General features: G+C 39.8%; 1 protein-coding gene across 1 annotated transcript in view; it reads right to left on the reverse strand.

Annotated features, from left to right (window-relative positions):
• The window catches only part of ap4b1 (adaptor related protein complex 4 subunit beta 1), a 26,437-nt gene extending 8,430 nt beyond the window's left edge, over positions 1 to 18,007 (reverse strand). The window contains exons 1-10 of the mRNA XM_085781019.1: positions 17,915 to 18,007; positions 17,318 to 17,445; positions 16,941 to 17,165; positions 15,647 to 15,777; positions 15,355 to 15,502; positions 12,195 to 12,480; positions 10,174 to 10,272; positions 9,186 to 9,297; positions 7,840 to 7,923; positions 7,055 to 7,158 (exon numbers count right to left, since the gene is read on the reverse strand). Coding sequence (XP_085637145.1) covers positions 7,055 to 7,158; positions 7,840 to 7,923; positions 9,186 to 9,297; positions 10,174 to 10,272; positions 12,195 to 12,480; positions 15,355 to 15,502; positions 15,647 to 15,777; positions 16,941 to 17,165; positions 17,318 to 17,430 — 1,302 coding nt within the window. The 5' untranslated portion in view covers positions 17,431 to 17,445; positions 17,915 to 18,007. The remainder of the gene's footprint in view (positions 1 to 7,054; positions 7,159 to 7,839; positions 7,924 to 9,185; positions 9,298 to 10,173; positions 10,273 to 12,194; positions 12,481 to 15,354; positions 15,503 to 15,646; positions 15,778 to 16,940; positions 17,166 to 17,317; positions 17,446 to 17,914) is intronic.
• Between the last annotated feature and the right edge of the window lie 562 nt (positions 18,008 to 18,569).

Raw genomic sequence — 18,569 nt, forward strand, 5'->3', positions numbered from 1 at the left:
GCAGAAGTAAGCGGAATGTTTGTGTTAATATAAGTCTTAAATAGTTATATCTTCCGACGGCAATCACTTATATAGAGTGTTTGGTCTGAAACACAGGTCTGTCAGTCACTCTGCTCTGCTGTAAGCCGAGGAGAAAACTTTCCTTGTATCCTACAACCTTTATCCAATGAGGAGAGAGAACGGCATAAAGGGGCGGTCCTCTCTGTGTGTGCAGCCAAGGGATGCGCGTGAATGTGGTGACGTGGGGACGAGGGCGGGGACTGCTAACTCCATCCGCTGACAGGAAGTTAGCCAAAACCACCGGATCGCTTACTTCTGCTTTAATCCTTGTAAATGTTATTTGCAATAATTTTTAAAAAGCAGTAGAAAACTCACAACAGAAACATGTAACGTGCAACGCTCTTGGTGGTTCTTACACATACAGTGTAGAAAAATGTTATGGGAGAAATAAAATAAACATTAAAACTGCAGAATGTTCACTACTGTTGACGCGAGAAGCAGCCATCTTGAATTATTTTCGGGTTAGTCGAATTAGTCAAAATTTCTGCGTCCAAGATCTGGCTTTAGAGGGCTCCTGATTAAAATTACAATTTAAAGCTCAGAAATTCTAACTTCCGAGTGCAACTGGAAACGCACCAAATTACACCTCACTTTCTACTCCACATGTCAATAAGGGCAAAGACACACTCATGGTGGTAAAAAACAAACTCCTCCTAAAGAAAAACCACACAATGCCTGAGATCAGTCGAACATTTACTGTAATGTCAACTGAAACCTGCTAAACGACAACAGTGGAAGTGAATTTCAATGGAACTGACAGCACATTTGACCTGCAGGAAGTCCAGCGTGGGTGGTGTCAGTGATGTCAGGTAGTGTTGCCAGGTTGGCTGAGTTTCTAGCCAGAGAATAAAGGCTGAGATATACACTGAAGAACTACAATACTCCAAATATTTTGTTTTCGCGTTTAATTTTACATTTCTTTCACATTTTATTCACAAATCTGTGTTGGAGAGAAGCTAGTCCCTCCACCTGACAGGTTTAGCATATCACGGTGCTGATTGTACAGTGTGATTATTGCACATGTGTGTCGTGAGCTCTGTGGTTCATTTCAATTGAAAGGAGAAGTGCTCCAGAACACACACTGTATATATAGATGTAACCTCTTCGACATCAACCATAGTTTTCACTTGATGATACAGCAGGTGTTGAGGTGAGTGGTCTGCTCTGACATCACCATCTTCACCGTCAAACTAGGCAGGGAAATGCAAAAAGATTCTAACATGCTTGACTTCTCGTCGAGGTGTCGTGGAGCGTCCTGAATGCAAAATGGCTGTTCTCTAGTTATATTACACTACACATCGCTGGAAATTTGTGGGCCATGACAAAATTGTGTGGACATTTGTGTAGTCTGATCCTGGTATTAAAGAGAAATAAATCTGTTTACAGAAAAATATCCTCGATCTATTATTTCAATAGAGTGAAAACAAAAGAGTTGCATTGTTACTTTTGCTACACTGTAATTATTTTGCATGGGTTTGTACAACCAACACGACGTATAGTAGTGTAATCCCAATAAATAAAGAATTATAACCTTAGAAAACCTGGGGAATTCCTGATAAAGATTAGCTACAACATTTAGCTTCAGTTGTGATTATGATCCACTAACAAAGGTTTACTGGTATAACCCTCACAGAGTCATTATGCAGGAGGACCTTTTGTTTTTTGCCACAGCAGCATTTCATAGCAGCGGTTGGGAATTCAAATATAAGGGAAAGGAAAAATAAAGGAAGTGCAGGTGGGCAGAGAAACAACAGAAAAAGAGAAGTAACTCTGGGAGAGGGAGTGTGTTCACATGTAAACATATCAACTGAGTAGTTTTCATTAAAACCAGATGCAAAGCAGTACTCTCATGGTTAAACAGAAGCAGGGTTTCCTGTTACAGCTCACATACATCATTTTACTCTCATTCACGTGAGGAATTTAGTAGGCTAACTATTTACTTTGCATATCTAGATTAAGAATACAAAACAAAATTATGATGTATTGTAGTAAATTAAGATGATCTCAGACTTCTAGTAATTGGGGATAAATTCAAAAGCTTCCCTGATTCGATCATTATAATACAGCAAAAAGTATATTGTGCATAACTCTTAAATGACAAACTGTTCATCTACATACAGGTCCCTGTGTTTTATTTTAAAAACAAAAAATCAAATCAAATGGCTTCTGTCTACAGCTCTTGTGACAACACTGAGAAATAAGTCAACATGATGAGGAGATGTCGTTTGTGGTGAACTACTGTATGATTGGACACAATGGTGCTTTGTACAATCACAAGGAGAAATGCTAATGTGTGGGGGGGAATGAAGTGTGTGAGTGAGAACTGCATTAAGAGTGGTGGAAAAAAACAAACTGTAATACAGAAGCAGAACCTGCCTGATAATAAAAAAAAATACATGGAAGTATAGAAATAAAAATTGTGTTTGCTTCTTTCAAAGCTGTTATTGATGCTGATTTTCTTTAAAGGGGACATATTATGGAAAAATATCACGTTTTGATTTTGAAGGTTTTACGAGCTGTTCCCTCAGTTGTCATCCAAAGATGTCGTTAGTTTTCAAATTTGCATAATACCACCTACCACCTACCTGTGAGTAGGGGTGGTAGGGGTAGGGGCGGGGTGAGCAGTAGCTCATTTGCATTTAAAGGGACAGGCACTGAAACCAGATGTTCTGAACAGAACATCTGTGATTACCGTAGTTTGCTTTTTCCTTTTCCAAGACAAGAAATTTCTCATACCTTTTTGTTGACAGTTTCAGCGTTTTCTTCCGCCTTCCTCAGAACCGGTGACAGTTCTGAGGAAAGCACCATGGCATTATTATCGCTCATTATTGCCAAATGTGTTCCTCCTTTAGACATCTAATGTCAAGTCCAGTTACTGGTTAACTTGCATTGCATCTTGTAACTTGCATGTGTGCAGGGCTCCAGACTAACTTTTTCACAGGTAGCACTGGTGCCACCTAGTTTTTCCATTTAGTAGCACCAAAACAAATTAGGTAGTACCATATTTTCTTTGTATGGCGTGTTATTAATACCTAATACACAGAGCGGCATGTTTAAAGAGGCTGCAGTGGGCTGTTGATGAGGTAAGAATGCTAAAATAATCAACTAGACCACAGGGGTGGAAAGAGTACCAAAAAAATCTACTCAAGTAACAGTACTGTTACCTTGATGACATTTTACTCAAGTAAAAGTACTGGTGTGAAAATCACATTCTCCATGCTTGTCTCTGTGTACCAAATCCATCCCTTCTCCATCCATACACTGGTCTCCATCATCTTTTAGCTCCTCGTGGCACCAACTTCTCTATTCTGACCTTCTGACACTGCAGTTGTCCAGATAATCAGATGGACAGTTACTGGCACTCAGGTTGTCACGATCATGGTCACGATACTAACATTTTCAACTCAATATCGATATTCAGGAAAATATTCAATACTCGATACCATTTTCGATACCACAGGGATAAAAAAAAAAATACAATAAAAATCTCCCTCTCCCTCCCTCCCTCCCTCACACACACCTGCTTCTTTACTGTCTTTCCTGTCTGCTCTCAAGGAGGGGGGGTATTTTACTGTAGGTTCTCTCTCTCTCTCTCTCTCTCTCTCTCTCTCTCTCCCTCCCTCACTCTCACACACACCTCCTTCTTTACTGTAACTGCTCTGAAGCAGTGCGCTTCTTGTCTGTTCCTCTGAGCTCCTAGATGCTCCTACATTTAACTTCTCAACGGGCCGGAACCGAGAATTAAGACGGACCGCGCCGGTCAGCGGTCCCGTTAAAAACAATGAACACCGCCGGACATGTTCATGATTTCATTTAGAATTAAAGCCGCAAGCGGCGATGACGGGCCCTCGCTCACACATGCGACCGCGGGGCCTGAGGCATGTCGGGGCTGCAATGTTTTGTTCATCCACCAGGTGGCAAAACAGGACGTTTGGTCACCGTAAACGTAGCAAAATAGATGGATATAATAACTGATAAAAGTTAACGTCAGCTGAGCTAGCTGCTGCTAATGGCTAATAATAAGACGACAACATTGTAGCGACTCGCGCTGTTATGCACTAACTCACGTAGCGAGGGGGAGAGGGGCCTGCTGCTGTGTGCGTGTGTAGAGAGAGAGAGAGAGAGAGAGGCGGCGGCATATTTTTGACTGACAACCCATGCAGACGCAGTGCAAGTTCATCTATTTATTTTTTTACTTTGTAACGGAAGCTACTTAAAATGAAAAAATAAAACTTTTTTTTTTCACTCGTCCTCCTGCAAGTAGCACCGGAGCGACCTCATTAAATTTTAACTCGCACCTTAAGAAATTATGTCAATAGGTCGCACTCTGGAGCCCTGCATGTGTGTGGACTGTGGAAGGAAGCTGCTAACCAAATAGCTAGGCAGAAGAAAACGTTGAAACTGTCAACAAAAAGGTACACGAAATTTCTTATCTTGGAAAAGAAAAAAGGAAACTAATTATTTCATACGGACATAATGAACTTTCATAATATATTAAGAACATCTGTGATGTTCGATCCTTGGGGTATTTTGACCTAAGCATGTCACAGACATGTCTTTAAGACACCTGGGAACTATTTTAATTCATGGAAAAGGGGCATAATATGACTCCTTTAACATTTTACATGACTACACTACAGTATAATATCTGTGCTGTGGGGATTTTATTTTATTAACCTTTATTTAAACAGGTAAAATCTCATGAGACCCATCACCCATGGGGTCTCATTTACAATAGAGACCTATTCCGGGTAGGCAGCAACAAAACACAAAGTTACAGACTAACTGAACATACTACACAAACATGGAATAAGTTCAGGTTCTGCTGCAGCAATAAATTGTTTAGATATTAAACAGAGGGTGAACCCGCAAGCGATGCAGAGCCTTTCATGCATGTGCCTGTGACCCCATGTCAAATTCCCTCACGATCTGGCCGTGATTTAAAGCAGAAGTAAGTGGTCCGGTCGTTTTCGCTAATGCTGCGTTCCAGGCAGGCTTTTGAAATCGTAAATTACAGCTTCAAGTCACAACTTACGACTTTGTAGCGTTTCAGGCAACCCACTCGTGTTTTTCCGACCTGTTTTACCCGTGAAAGTCACTATAACGGCCACTCGTAACTTCCGACCGGTGAACTCGTACCAGATCGAACTGGTACCACTTCACGGTCGGAAAAATACGAGTTTCCTTGAACGCACCATAACAGTCCTCGTCCCTACGTCGCCACATTCACTGCGTCCCTTGGCTGCACACACAGCCCTGCATGCCGTTCTCTCTCCTCATTGGATAAAAACTGTAGGATACGATAAATGTTTTCTCTTCGGCTCAGAGCAGAGCAGAGGGACTGACAGACCCGTGTTTCAGACCAAACACTCTATGTAAGTGATTGCTGTCGGAAGATATAACTATTTAAGACTTATATTAACACAAATATATCACTTACTTCTGCTTTAATCATGTGCAGGAATTATATTCTGTACAAAGTAATAGATAGCGGGATTACAAGAAAAAGTTACTCGCTAACACATTAGCATTTTTTGTTGTTAGCATTGTCATCTTACACCTGGCTGCCGATAACAACACACTACATGGTAAAGTAGTTGGCGAGTGAAAGCAACATCACATACATGTCTACAGGTATCTGTAGATACTGTCGATTGGACCATTCCGTGACTTTGTGACATGCCAGGCTACAAGATGAGACTGTTGTTCACTCATGACGGACAAATATGGACACATGTGCAAACACACACGTAATCTGTATGTACTGTCTAGAGCTAAACTTCAGCTCTGTTTACTACCTGCTGCCAACATGTTATGTCAAATGTCATAAGTAAAAGTATGTTATATCAAAATGTAAAAAAAGCAAAAACAAAGGAAAAGATTATGATATGATCTGTATACTACCTACTGCTGTTAACATGTTATGTCAAAATGTCATAAGTAAAAGAATGTTATATCAAAATGCAAAAAGGGGAAAAAAAAGCAAAAAAGAAAAGATTATGATAAATATTTTTTATTCTGTGGGTAATGGGGGCGGGACTAGATAAGCTTTTGCTTCTCCCGCTTTCCCTTTCGGCCATGTGTATTGTATTATTTGAACTAGGATGAAGTGTGCTGACGATGATTTAAATTGACATGCCCGAAATAAACAAATTGATTGATTGATTGATAGACATTGCACAGTCCTGTGGCTGATAAACAGTCAGTAATGCAGAGCTTCTAGTCACTGTTGACACTCAGAGCAGCCATCTTGGATTGTGAAATCCTGAGTGAGTTTCCTGGTTGAAATTCCCACGATCAAGTTCTGACAGACTGCACCAACAGTTCAATGAAAGCTCTTAAACCACCATACGTTCCATGGGAGGACAATATTTAAGTTGTGTCACTTTACACCTCCACTGCCTGACATTTGAGTGGCAAATATTATCCTTTCTACTTGATCTATTTGATAGTTGTATTTAGACTGGGATAAACAAAGAACTGAAACATGGAGCCTAGTCACAGATTAAACTACCCAACAGGATATGCAACAGACAAATTAGTTGCACCATGAACTTTAAATGCTGTTTGTTTGCATTTTAAAACCACAGACAAATTAGCTTCATATCTTTGGTATTGCTTCAAAACTAAACAATATTAAAAAATAATAAGTTAATAAATAGATAAATAGATATCAAATAAATATTCATAGCTGGTAATCCAAGTTAGTCTAGTTACAGTATTATTTCCTGTGTTAGGGTGTGTCAGAATACATTCCATATTCACTAAATAGTTTCCTTTAACTATTGTCTATCACTTTCTTTATTTGTTCTGTATAGACCGCCCCTGTCATCAAACCTAGAGTATGTAAACTGGTTCCAAGAAACAACCACACAAGACAATGCCTGCGTTTTTTGAAAAAACAAATAAACCTGTTAAGTGGCTGTTCAACATGACACTAAGCCACACACAGATGCATTGTGTGTGTGAGTGTGTCTGACAGGGTGTGTCTGACCTGGCTGTCCTGCAGAGAATCCTCACAGCCTTCGATTGCCAAACACACCGTGTCGCTGGACTGAGGGCACACCCACACCAGGTCACGCATTGTCTGCACCACGGCTGAGGGAGGAGAGAGACAGAGTTGTTCTGGAGACAGTTGGCAGTAGACTTGTGTGATTTAAATTTTTTCAATTTTATTTTTATTCTCAATGGCTGCAGCACAATTGGGATCAATAGAGTAGTCTGAATCTAACTGAAGTGAATTGAAACTGGTGGATATTGACCTTGATAAATCTAATATCTCAATACATTTCATCACAAGCATCACGATATGATAATATCAATTCTTATATTTCATGTTTCTGTTATTATTGCGTATTGTGTATTGATTCCTCTGCTTATTCCTATCACTACATTATTATCGCTCATTATTGCCAAATGTATTCCTATCAGTATTACTGGTTAACTTGCATTGCAACTTGTAACTTGCATGTGTATGGACTGTGGGAGGAAGCTGCTAACCAAACAGCTTTTTTCTACACGCACTTTCTTTCTGCATCACCGTGACTAAAACACAATCATATCATTGTATGACTCAGAGCGAACCACTGCTGCCACTAAACAGCCGTTCACTGTTTTATTTGTCACATGCCAGGGGGAGAAAAGCTGTGAGACGAGGGTCGGACTCAGCAGCGGAGCAATGTGCAATTTTATGAAGAATGGCAATATCGTGATATTCAGTATAATCGAAATATTGATAAATATCAAATATGTTGGATATGGAGGGGAAATGTGTTTTACCAGAGGTGATGTGCTCCTGTTTGAGGCCGAGGAGTCCAGTGAGGATCTCCAGACATTTGTCACTGTAGCTCCGTCCGATGCGACCTACACATGAAAACACAGGACATAAGTGAGGCTGATCAAAGACAGAGAAGCCAAGTCAGGAGGTGGGGTTATAAACGCAGGAAATTAGATTTTAATAACTGAATTTCCTCCGTTTTCTAAATGCAGGATACGTTCAGGTCCTTCCTGTGTGTTTAGAAACACACAGGAACGACTCCACTGAAAATGTGACTAAACCAAGGGGGCACGGTGTCTCTCTCATCATCCTCTAGTTACTGTTCAACAGCTGTGGTGTGCACAATGTTGACCATTGCATTACAGGGAAGTGGTGTTTGACAGGAAATGAATGGATAGACACCATTTGTACTTACCCCAGTTAGGTAATAAGCCATAGAAACATGAAGTCAGATGTAAACTCTTACAGTATAAGTGGAAATAAAGAGGAAATCAATAGTCAGAGTAGGAGCCATAAAAAACTGACCCTCCTATCAATGTTTGATGTGATACTTCTTCAGACTGTGAGATGAAAGAATAAAGCCATTATCTGGACATGTTTGTCTGAACACCTGCATGCATTATACTGATAATAACTCATGGTGGGAGGTAGTGCAAGGGAAAATCTGCGGGCTTTGGAAATGCAACATATTGAAATGGGAAAACCGAATATATTAGGGTAAATATATTAGGAAATAAATAAATAAATCTACAAATAAGAATAAGAATAAGGAAAAAAGCTGAATTTGTCAAACAGATATAATAAGAATGGATCAAGGACCAGGCTAACAATCAGAGAGCACTATATACTTAAATAGGGACACTTAAAATAAAAACTAAAACATGACGCCACAAAATTGTTTTGAGAATTATTACAGAGATCTATGTAAGGAGCAAAATGCAACTTCCCTGCAGGAAATGAATACTGTCCTGGAATCATTAGATTTACCTTCTATAGGTGAAGACCAGAGTAAAGTGCTTACTGCAGAGATTACAATGGAGGAAACTAGGAATACAACTTCTAAATGTAACGCTAATAAAGCACCAGCTACAAATGGTTCCCCTGTCAAGTAGTACAGGTGCCTGCAAGGATCAAACAGTACCCACACTGACTGTCTGAACTATAGTGTGGTGGCCCTGAGAGCTCAACACGCTGCAACTAAAGCAAATGCGTGCAAAGACAAAAATGTTTGTCATATATTTTTGCATGTGTTTTTCTTAGGTTGCAGTGGGTTGAGCTGTCAGGGCCACCATAGTATCCACTTAAAGCACCCACAACAAGGCCTGTGCATGGGAGTGAGCGTGTTTACCGATGGCTGAGATGGCGGCGTGCGCGGTGTCAGCGTTGACGTCGGTGCAGTAACCTCTCAGCTCGTCCAGCAGCATCGTTACGTTCTCGTCATTCACCAGCTCCACCAGCACCTGCACAACACAATTATATTGTTAAGCACTATGGTGTTACTGCTGCTGCTGCTGCTGCTGCTGCTGCCGGTCCTGTTGGAGGAGTGTTGATACTCCAGTGATTTAATGCTGTGCTGCTGTGCTGCTGTGCTGCTGTGCAGCTGGCGGTCAATACTGAGGGTCAAACAGAGGCAGACTGGTTGTCTCTGGTGTGGATCAGGATCGTCTTTCATACACTTCATGAGCCTTTTTAAGAGAAAAGTAAAGGCCTGTTGTGATTCCACTTTATGTGTGGTAAAATTCATTTCTATATATAGTTTCTTTACATTTAAGAAAACAAACTTTTCTTGTATTCATGTCCTTTCACTACCCTCACAGTATCAGCGTAGAACCTAGACCTGCTTTATAATGAAAAAAAAAAAACTCATGTGGGATCTTTAATATCTCTATTTAAATGATTTGGTAACCATGGTAATACATGCATTAGCTCAGGAGGGCAGGGACGTTCCCTGATCAATCAGCCAAAAGCAGTTCAAACCGTCTGTGCTTTAATCACACTCAGTGGAGACACTAATACTCCTGTTATACAAGACGCCCTGCATCCACCTGTTAATCATTATACATAACACACAGGAAAGTGTCATTTCATAACACGGATGAAGCTCATAAAGGGTTATTTATTTTTTGGATCCAGCACAGTGTAAAACACAAAGCAGTGTTTATGCGCTGTCTGGTAAAGAGAGAAGTTTATGGCATCTGATTCTTTCGTTGCAATTTAACTGTACCTGAGATTAGATTAGCAACTCAATGGTTCACATGGGAACACATGTAATAAAACAAGGAGGGTGGAGGTGACAGTAAATAAAAACGTCGATAGTGAGTCAAACAGGCACCGACCTGCATCTTCCTCTGTTTGATGTAGGCTGGTTCAGCATAGCCACAGAAGAAACGCTTGTAGTGCGCCCCCATCAGGCCAGGGAGGGAACGCAACAGCAGCTGGAAAGGGACAAAAAGAGGAGAGGGACTCTCTTGAAAAAAAAGGCACAATTTGCATTTCTCAATAATTTATCTGGAAAATGCCTTTTTCATGCAAAATTGCCAAATATTATAATTATTATTATTATAATATTACGATGTTGCTTTGAATGAACAAATTAATGACAGCATAATAATCACATCAAGGTTTATACAACGTCTTTGTACTTGTTACCCATTGTGAGGATTTACAGTACAAGCGTTTGTTGCTGATGTCTAACATCTCATAGAATTATCTCATTTATTTATTATTAATGGTGAAAATATATTGTCCAACAATACACATTAGCCCTAATGCTGTGTATGCTCAGTATATGTATACATTAGTGCGTGTTTACTTATGGTTTTATGTACCTGGATATGAATTATTTGTGTTGGCTGCAACATATTATATTATTTATAACCCTTTTTATAACAAAACTTTATTGTTATTTTATTTGTCTATTCATGTTTCTTCTTTTTCTTATGCATTTACTTGTATTCTTCTTGAACACACACTTTCATACCATGTGCTATATGAACCATGTTGCTTTGTGTAGACTGCTCTGAGCTGATTAGATAAAATAAACCATTATAGAATAAAAGTCTGATGGTAAAGCTGTGTTTCATGGGCAGTTATGCTTTGAATTTATCTAACGGACATGACACTGCTACCAATTTACTCATTGAACTCTCAGTAAAAAAGCAAATACGTATATTTACAAAATGTCAAACTGAATCAAAAGTTCAAATACAATTGGATGCATATACACAAAATTCAAGTATTTTATATCTATAATAAAATACTTGAATTTGCAGTGCAGTCCTCTACTGTTTGTACATTTTCTACATGGACTTTTGTTTGAGGATCCAGCAGCCATTTATATTTTTAGAGGGTGAGTGCGTTGTTTTTTGGATTCCATATCCTAGATGCATATACACAAAGATACAGATTTTCAAAACAACTTGCTGACATGTAGGAGAGATGAGAGGTTAAAGGTGACATAGAGGTGTCATAAAATATGTGGAGGTAACAGACTCTTTCTTATTTTTGTCGTATGAACCTTTACCTCACACTGTCTTCTCCTTATTACACGCACACACCTACTACTACTACCTAATGTGGATTTAACCCTCCTGTCGTCCTTCTGGGTCAAATTGACCCAATATGTTCCCTTCCTCCATCTTTCTTTCTTTCTTTCTTTCTTTCTTTCTTTCTTTCTTTCTTTCTTTCTTTCTTTCTCTCTTCCTTCTTTCCACAATCCTTTTTCCCTTCCTTTCTTCCTTCCTTCCTTCATTCCCTTCGTCCTTACTTCTTCTTCCTTACTCTTTTGATCCAATTGACCCTCCATCTTTCTTTCCTTCCCCTTTCCCCTTCCTTCTTTCCCTTCTTCCTTCCTTCTTTCTTCCTAGAACGAATCTGTTCCCTCCCTCCCTCCCTCCCTCCCTCCCTCCATCTTTCTTTCCTTCCTTTTTCCTTTCCTTCTTTCCACAATCCTTTTTCCCTCCCTCCCTTCCTTCCTTCCTTTTTGACCCAATCTGTTCCCTCCCTCCATCTATCTTTCCTTCCTTTTCCCCTTCCTTCTTTCCTCCCATCTTTCCCTTTGTCTTTCGTTCCTTTCTTTCATCTATCCCTTCGTCCTTCCTGCCTTCCTTGACCAAGGTGGACAACAGGAGGGCTGGTGAAAAGAAAAGAAATAGAAAGAGACAGGGTTTTCATAAAAAATGTGGAAACAGACTCTTTTTTTGGGGGGGGGGGGGGGTCGTATGAACCTTTACCTCACACTGTCTTCTCCTTATTACACACACACACGCACACGCACACACACACACACACACACACACACACACACACACACACACACTAGACGTCTGCCTCCAAACTTGACCCGTTTAAAACTGACCTGTATGTGGCAGAGTGCGGTGAACCTCATCTCTCTGGACGCGCTGCCACAGGTGGCCAGCAGGGGGCCCCGCACCCGCTCCAGGGCGGCCAGGCCGACGGCGGGCAGCGCGGCGCTGAGGCTGAGGAACAGGCTGAGGGTGGCGGCCATGACGGGGGGGTGGGGGCTGACCAGGGACGCGTCCAGCAGGGACAGGATGTCGAAGAGCTCGTCCTCTGACTGAGGCCGGTAGCGCTGGAGGGTCCTCAGCACCTCGCACTGACCCCAGATGTCGCACTCCTTCAGCCTGGGACCACAGACACACAAAGGCCTCAGACCACCGCCCACAACCGACTTCACACTCCTATCTGTCCATTAAATATGAAGCTGCACAGGTAAAAACAGTCAACATGAGTTAGCTAAAGAAGTGCTCGGTGCTCACAGCCAAGATATAGTCCAGCACACAAACCCTCATAGAAACACAACATGTAGATTTTACTCCTAGGGCCTAAACGATTAATCAGCTGATTTCATCATCTGGCTTGAGCCTTTCTCTTTTCAGACATGTGGTATTTTTGTACTTGGCTTATAAGAACTAATGTCAAACTGCTCAAACTTTGCAGGTGAACTGTAAACTGTTAACAGTTTAATTGATTGTCGAGAAAACTAATGTTAAGTGTTGTGTTCATTCAGCTTGTGGTTCTCTCATTTCTGTAGGTTTGCTCCACATAACACAGTCGGACTGACAGGGGCTTGTAAGTGTGTAATTATTAATAAGAAGCTTTTGATCTTTGTTTTTTTTTTAATAGTTATTTTCAGTTATTTAAGTGACATTTTCAAAGAGTTTACAGCAGTGCTGCACTGAGGCCATTTTGAGCAATTAAAGTTATTTATTGTTCAACAGTAAACTGTTGAGTCTCCAACACATTTGTCACAAGTGGTTGAACCATATCTGATGGAGGGATCGTTGCAAATGGGGAATATCTGCCTGGAATCTGAAATGTAGTATCAGCATCAGCCCCAACCAGACCGTATCGGTCCGGCTGTAGTTTTTTATACTGTAGTTTCTGCTCAGATTAATCAGTCAGGAGATCAGAGTTAAGTAGCTTGGGACTGGGTATTGTCAATAAACTGTTTTTATACCAATTTAATCAAATTACTTTTAACAGGAAGAAAATGATCATGTGCAACAAGTACACTACATATTGATTTACTTAGGTATCAAAATTTGGTATTTAATGATGGTATCAATCCAATTCTGTCAGTTTTCAAGTTCAATTCCCATCTACTTCTGGTAAATACATGTTTTTAGTTGTTAAATTTGTCTCACAGACACAGCAGTGCCACCAATTTACACAAATTTGTGCATTTCCAAAGTCTTTTAAACTGCACTTTGTGAATGTTCATCATGTTCAGTTTTTCCTGCAAGTATTTGTTTTTTTTGTTCATCTTGAATTAAAGACTAGAGAACAGGGGAGACTTGATGGTTTCCCTCTGGGAGGAATAAAATCCCAAAAGAAAACAGCAACTTCCTGGAAATGTACAGAATCTCCTGTGGTGCTTCACTGGCAGCAAGAGAATCTCTAAAGAGAATCTGTCAGGAAGCAATTTGGCTGCTCTGATTTGATTAAGTTGAGATGAGTGGTTGAGGGTTTTACACAGAGAGACAACCTCTGCAGATTCAGGCTCTTGTTCACGTTTACTAAGACGCACAGAAACAAGGACAAGTAAAAAAAAAAAACATTCAGCAGAACAGGCTGTACATTACACACTTCAATCGGAGCAGGGATCTCATTCACTCATTTGGCAGGTGCTTCAATCCAAAGTGAAGGAGATCAGTGCAGAGGGAAACCTTGGTGTAAGTATAACCTATTAGTAACGTCCTGACTACAGTTTATTTGCTGCCAATACCAATATCAATCAGTTATGGGTGAAATGAGCCAATCCACTACCAATACTAATCGCTTTTTTAGATTTGTTATAGTATCAACACATATTTTACATTAAGGACGACTGAATTACACACTGTAATATTACTTATTTATATGTGTTAAATTAGGTGAATTAAAACCATTATTAACTGAAGACTGAAAAAATAATTATTAGGCCTATTCAATACGCCAAACAGTGCTATCAGAGTAATAAATAAACATGTGTCAGGATGTTCTCTCTGTTACATTGTGTAAACTGAAAAACAATAGTGTTTCAAGTCAGATCAGACTGCATTCAAATTGTGTGTGTTTAATTGAAATGGTGGTTCTCCTCTGCGTTCAGTGGCTTGTTCCACCAACAGAGAAACACGGATGAGAGCAGTCTGGACTGAGACTGTCTTGTGAGCAGGAATGGCACTGATCTGATATATTAATCGCTTTTTTCTGACTCCATCATTAACATGTGGCGCAGCAGTGAACAACCACTTAGTCCAGGGGTTTCCATCCAACATTTTTTGGCTCGTGATCCCATTTTGACATCACAAATTTCTGGTGACCCCCATCAGTCAAGATGCACCAGCTCAGATTTTATATGTTGCATTTTATTTGAACTCGATTTATATTCGAGAAAGTGAAAGTATAGAATACAGTTGTTTAAGATTTTTATTTTATTTTATTTTGTATTTATTTTTACATTTAATCTTTTTAGTCTTAGCATATTTATGGTATAATTTTAGTTATTTTTTATCATTTCTTTTAATTATTTGGTTTTATCCAGTCCCTGGTGTTTCCTCACGGCAAATTGTAGAGTAAGATAGCGCTTCAGTTGCCTTCTTTTAAGCTTTATAACAGAGTGTGTGTGTGTGTGTGTGTGTGCGTGCGCAAGCGTGTATGTAGCTGCATGACTTTGGGTTTTATTTTTGCTTTGTTTTGTCTGCTTTTATGGTGTAAAGCACTTTGTGCTACATGTCTTTTGTATGAAAAGTGCTCTGTAAATAAAGTCTGATTGAAGATTGTCTGTGGTGTTTTAAATCATAATTTTAAAAAGAATAATAATTAGTTAAATATATTTTTATATTTTATATTTATTTTATTTTCATCAATTACTAGACATTTCCGGCGACCCCATTTGAATTCCCCAAGGTTGAAAAACACTGACTTAGTCCCTCTACAACATTATCCTTAAAACATGCATCAAGCACATGTTTAAACTTCCTTCACTTCACATCATGACTTGACTCCAAACTGACCTGTTGAGGAGGTGATGGGTGATGGGTTTGTTGATGGCGACCCCCCCCTCATCCTTCAGGATCTCCTCCAGGGCTCGGAGACAGTTCACCATGACGACGGGGTCTGGGTCCCTGAGCAGGCTGTACAGCTCGTTCACCACCGCAGCATCTACAGGAGTCACGGGCAAGAGGTTAAGGACATGAAAGCTCCTGCGGGGCGGCTTCAGTGCTCCAGGCCCGCTCTCCCCATCCATGATGCACCCTACAACCAGGTGAGGTTGTGACAGACAGCCGAGTCATCCAGACGCTGTACCTATCTCTGAGCTGGTTTGGAGATTGTGCAGTTTGGCCCAGCCGAGCACGGCCACTCGTCGCACACACGCTGCTCGGTCCCTCAGTCCGGCTGTCAGAGGCTGCTCCACATACTCCACCAGACTGGGCAACCTGGGACACACAGACACACAGTCACAGGTCTGGTCATCCCAACAATCGCACAAATAAGAAAAGATTTTGCATTTCATTCTGCCGAGTAAAAATATGTAATAGGATGTGTGAAAAATTCAAACAATTTAATTCATGTCAATTAAAACAATAAAGTAAAGCATAGAGAGCATGTCTTTATAAGGTACAGGATGAAATTGGGGTGTAAAAAGACACCAAGTGATACAGGGTACTGCTATTGTTATTGACGTCTTAATCTATTATGGCTTCTCATTTTTTGTTATTTTATGTCTCATTGTGACTACAATGTGTGTATGTGTATTATGTGTGTGTGTATATATGTTGAATGAATGAATGAATTTTATTTTCGAACATGTATAAAAAAAATGTATGTAACTATTGTACATACAAAAGAAAGAAAAAGAGAAATTAAACAAATACAATAAAATAAAGAGCTAAGACATAACAAAACGCCGCACATTGTTCGAAAAAGGAGTGGGAAGAAGTACAATACTTTAAAAATAAATAAATATATACTACATACATATCCTCGTAAATATAAATATAAAATATATATATATATATATATATGTTTATGTGGTTATATACTCATATATGTTGTCAGCCAAACTATGTACTATCAAACATAATAAGGCATATATAGTTATGCTGTTTATTTATTGTCTTAGCCTACTCTGTTTTTAATGTATGCATGTATCTTTATTGTTTTACATTATTCATTCATGTATGTATTTTTATATTCACTGTATGATCACTCAGTCTATTGCTTCTTTTTCCTACTCATTTTTGTTATAATTTAATTGTTTCTTATTTTTTGCCTTTGTTTGTAACAAATTTGGTCTTTGACAAATAATAAAATAAAATAAAAAATGTTTATTTATTATCATAGTATTGTTACTATTTTATAACCTATTATAGTATATATTGGAATTAACATAGGGAGGAGAGGTGGGATTTAATAAGCTTCAGCTTCTTCCCACTCCATTGTTAAGTTTCGTTGTTTTATTTTGCGTTGTTGTGTTGTATTTATGTCCTTCTTTTACTCTGTGTAAACTTTCATTCATTCATTCACAATCACAGGCTGATCTGTACTGAGGTCGATGTGTGTGTGTGTGTGTGTGTGTGTGTGTGTGTGGGACCCTCACCTAAGGTTGGTCATGTTCCTCAGGGCCAGACTGCGGACCATGGGGTTTGGGTCCTGACAGTCTTTCCTCAGCGTGTTGATGACCAGCAGAGACAGCTCCGGGTTTAAGGCGGCGTAGGAACAGAGGAAGACGTAGACCAGTTTCTTCTGGACTACATCCACCGTGGCACACGCTTTGACCATTTCACTGAACAGGCCTGATACGTCCACACCCTGCGACATGGCCCTGAGACAGAGGAAGAGAGGAGCAAAGGGGGAAAAAAAATTGTGTGGAAGGAAGATGGAAAGAAAAGAAAGAGGAAACAATGACAATAAAATGTGTCAGGTTTGTTGCAGTGTCACTCCTGCTTGCTGGGTGCGTGTCTGTCTGTCACCTACCTGATGACTTTGAGGATGGTGTTCCTGTAGCGCAGCGGGTCAGACTGGACATTGGGGTTGGACAGAGCTCTCCTCAGCTCTCGCACTGTGTCCTCACTGCCCAGATAAGGCATGGTGGCCGCAGACAGCTGATGCACAGAACACACACAACACTGATCACTTTACACACCATGGGAAACATTAGCCTGTTGCAAAAAAGCAACTACAGGGCCTGCTGACGTTTAACTGAAACAAGGACGACAAGTTTATGAAAGGGATCATATAAAATTATAGGAGGATAAGTCAGGCTTTCATGTGAATTATTACAAACTAGAGGAGAATAAGTCAGGCTAGAGGGAGAGTAAGTCAGGTTTTGATCTCAGACATCATAATTTAAACCAGGGGAGTACAATTCAAGCTTTTGCGTGAACTATTACAGAACAGATAAGTCAGGCTTTTATTTTAATAAATACAATGAGCAGGAGTAAGTCAGGCTTATCACGAGAGTCATTGCAGAAATTTGATTCACTGACACAGAGACGTGTCAACCTCATACATCAAAATGATCACAGGCTACAGCTCGCCTCTCTTTACATATAGATTTGTTGGCAACATTACCGTTTAATACTTTAGATAATAGATCTCATCTGCAGTCCGCTCTCCCTGGATGACTCGATTGTTTACGCAGGGCACACATCTGTTTTTCCTGTCACTACCGGAAGTGACGCTGTCTTCGTGTACTGAGGGAGTGTTTTTAAACCTGTAGTGATACTAAATTTACGCCAATAAAAGTTTACAAAAAACCCCAAAATAATGATTGAGTAGTTTTACCCCGTGAAAGTGGTGTCTTAACTCCAAACAAAAAAGATTAAAAAACAAAACACAAACACTTCCGCCTTTTCTTCTTCTACTTCTGTATTCAGTCTCTGTCTAGCCAGGTGCTGCCCCCTGCTGGCGACAGGGGGCTTGACCAGTCCCTGAACTACAGCTGTTCCTCTGGGACGTAAAGCACCGCACACCGGCCACTACAGTGTGTACATTTCACAGACCCATTGAGACAGAAGAGAATAAGAATTAAAAAGTAATTAAAAAAAAAAAAAAACTATACAATCTATTAGAAATAAAATGTGCTTGTTTCAAAAATGCTGCTGATTTGAAAGTTCTGTAATTAAAGTACAAAAATAATGGTCATAATGAAAAACAAAAACAAAAAACTCTCAATAACTTCTCAATAATAAAATCACTGTAAATAAAATGTGTAAAATTTACTACT

The sequence above is a fragment of the Trachurus japonicus genome, chromosome 7 (genome assembly GCF_045865225.1).
Source record: "Trachurus japonicus isolate A0001 chromosome 7, Traja_1.0".
Taxonomy (NCBI): Eukaryota; Metazoa; Chordata; class Actinopteri; order Carangiformes; family Carangidae; genus Trachurus; species Trachurus japonicus.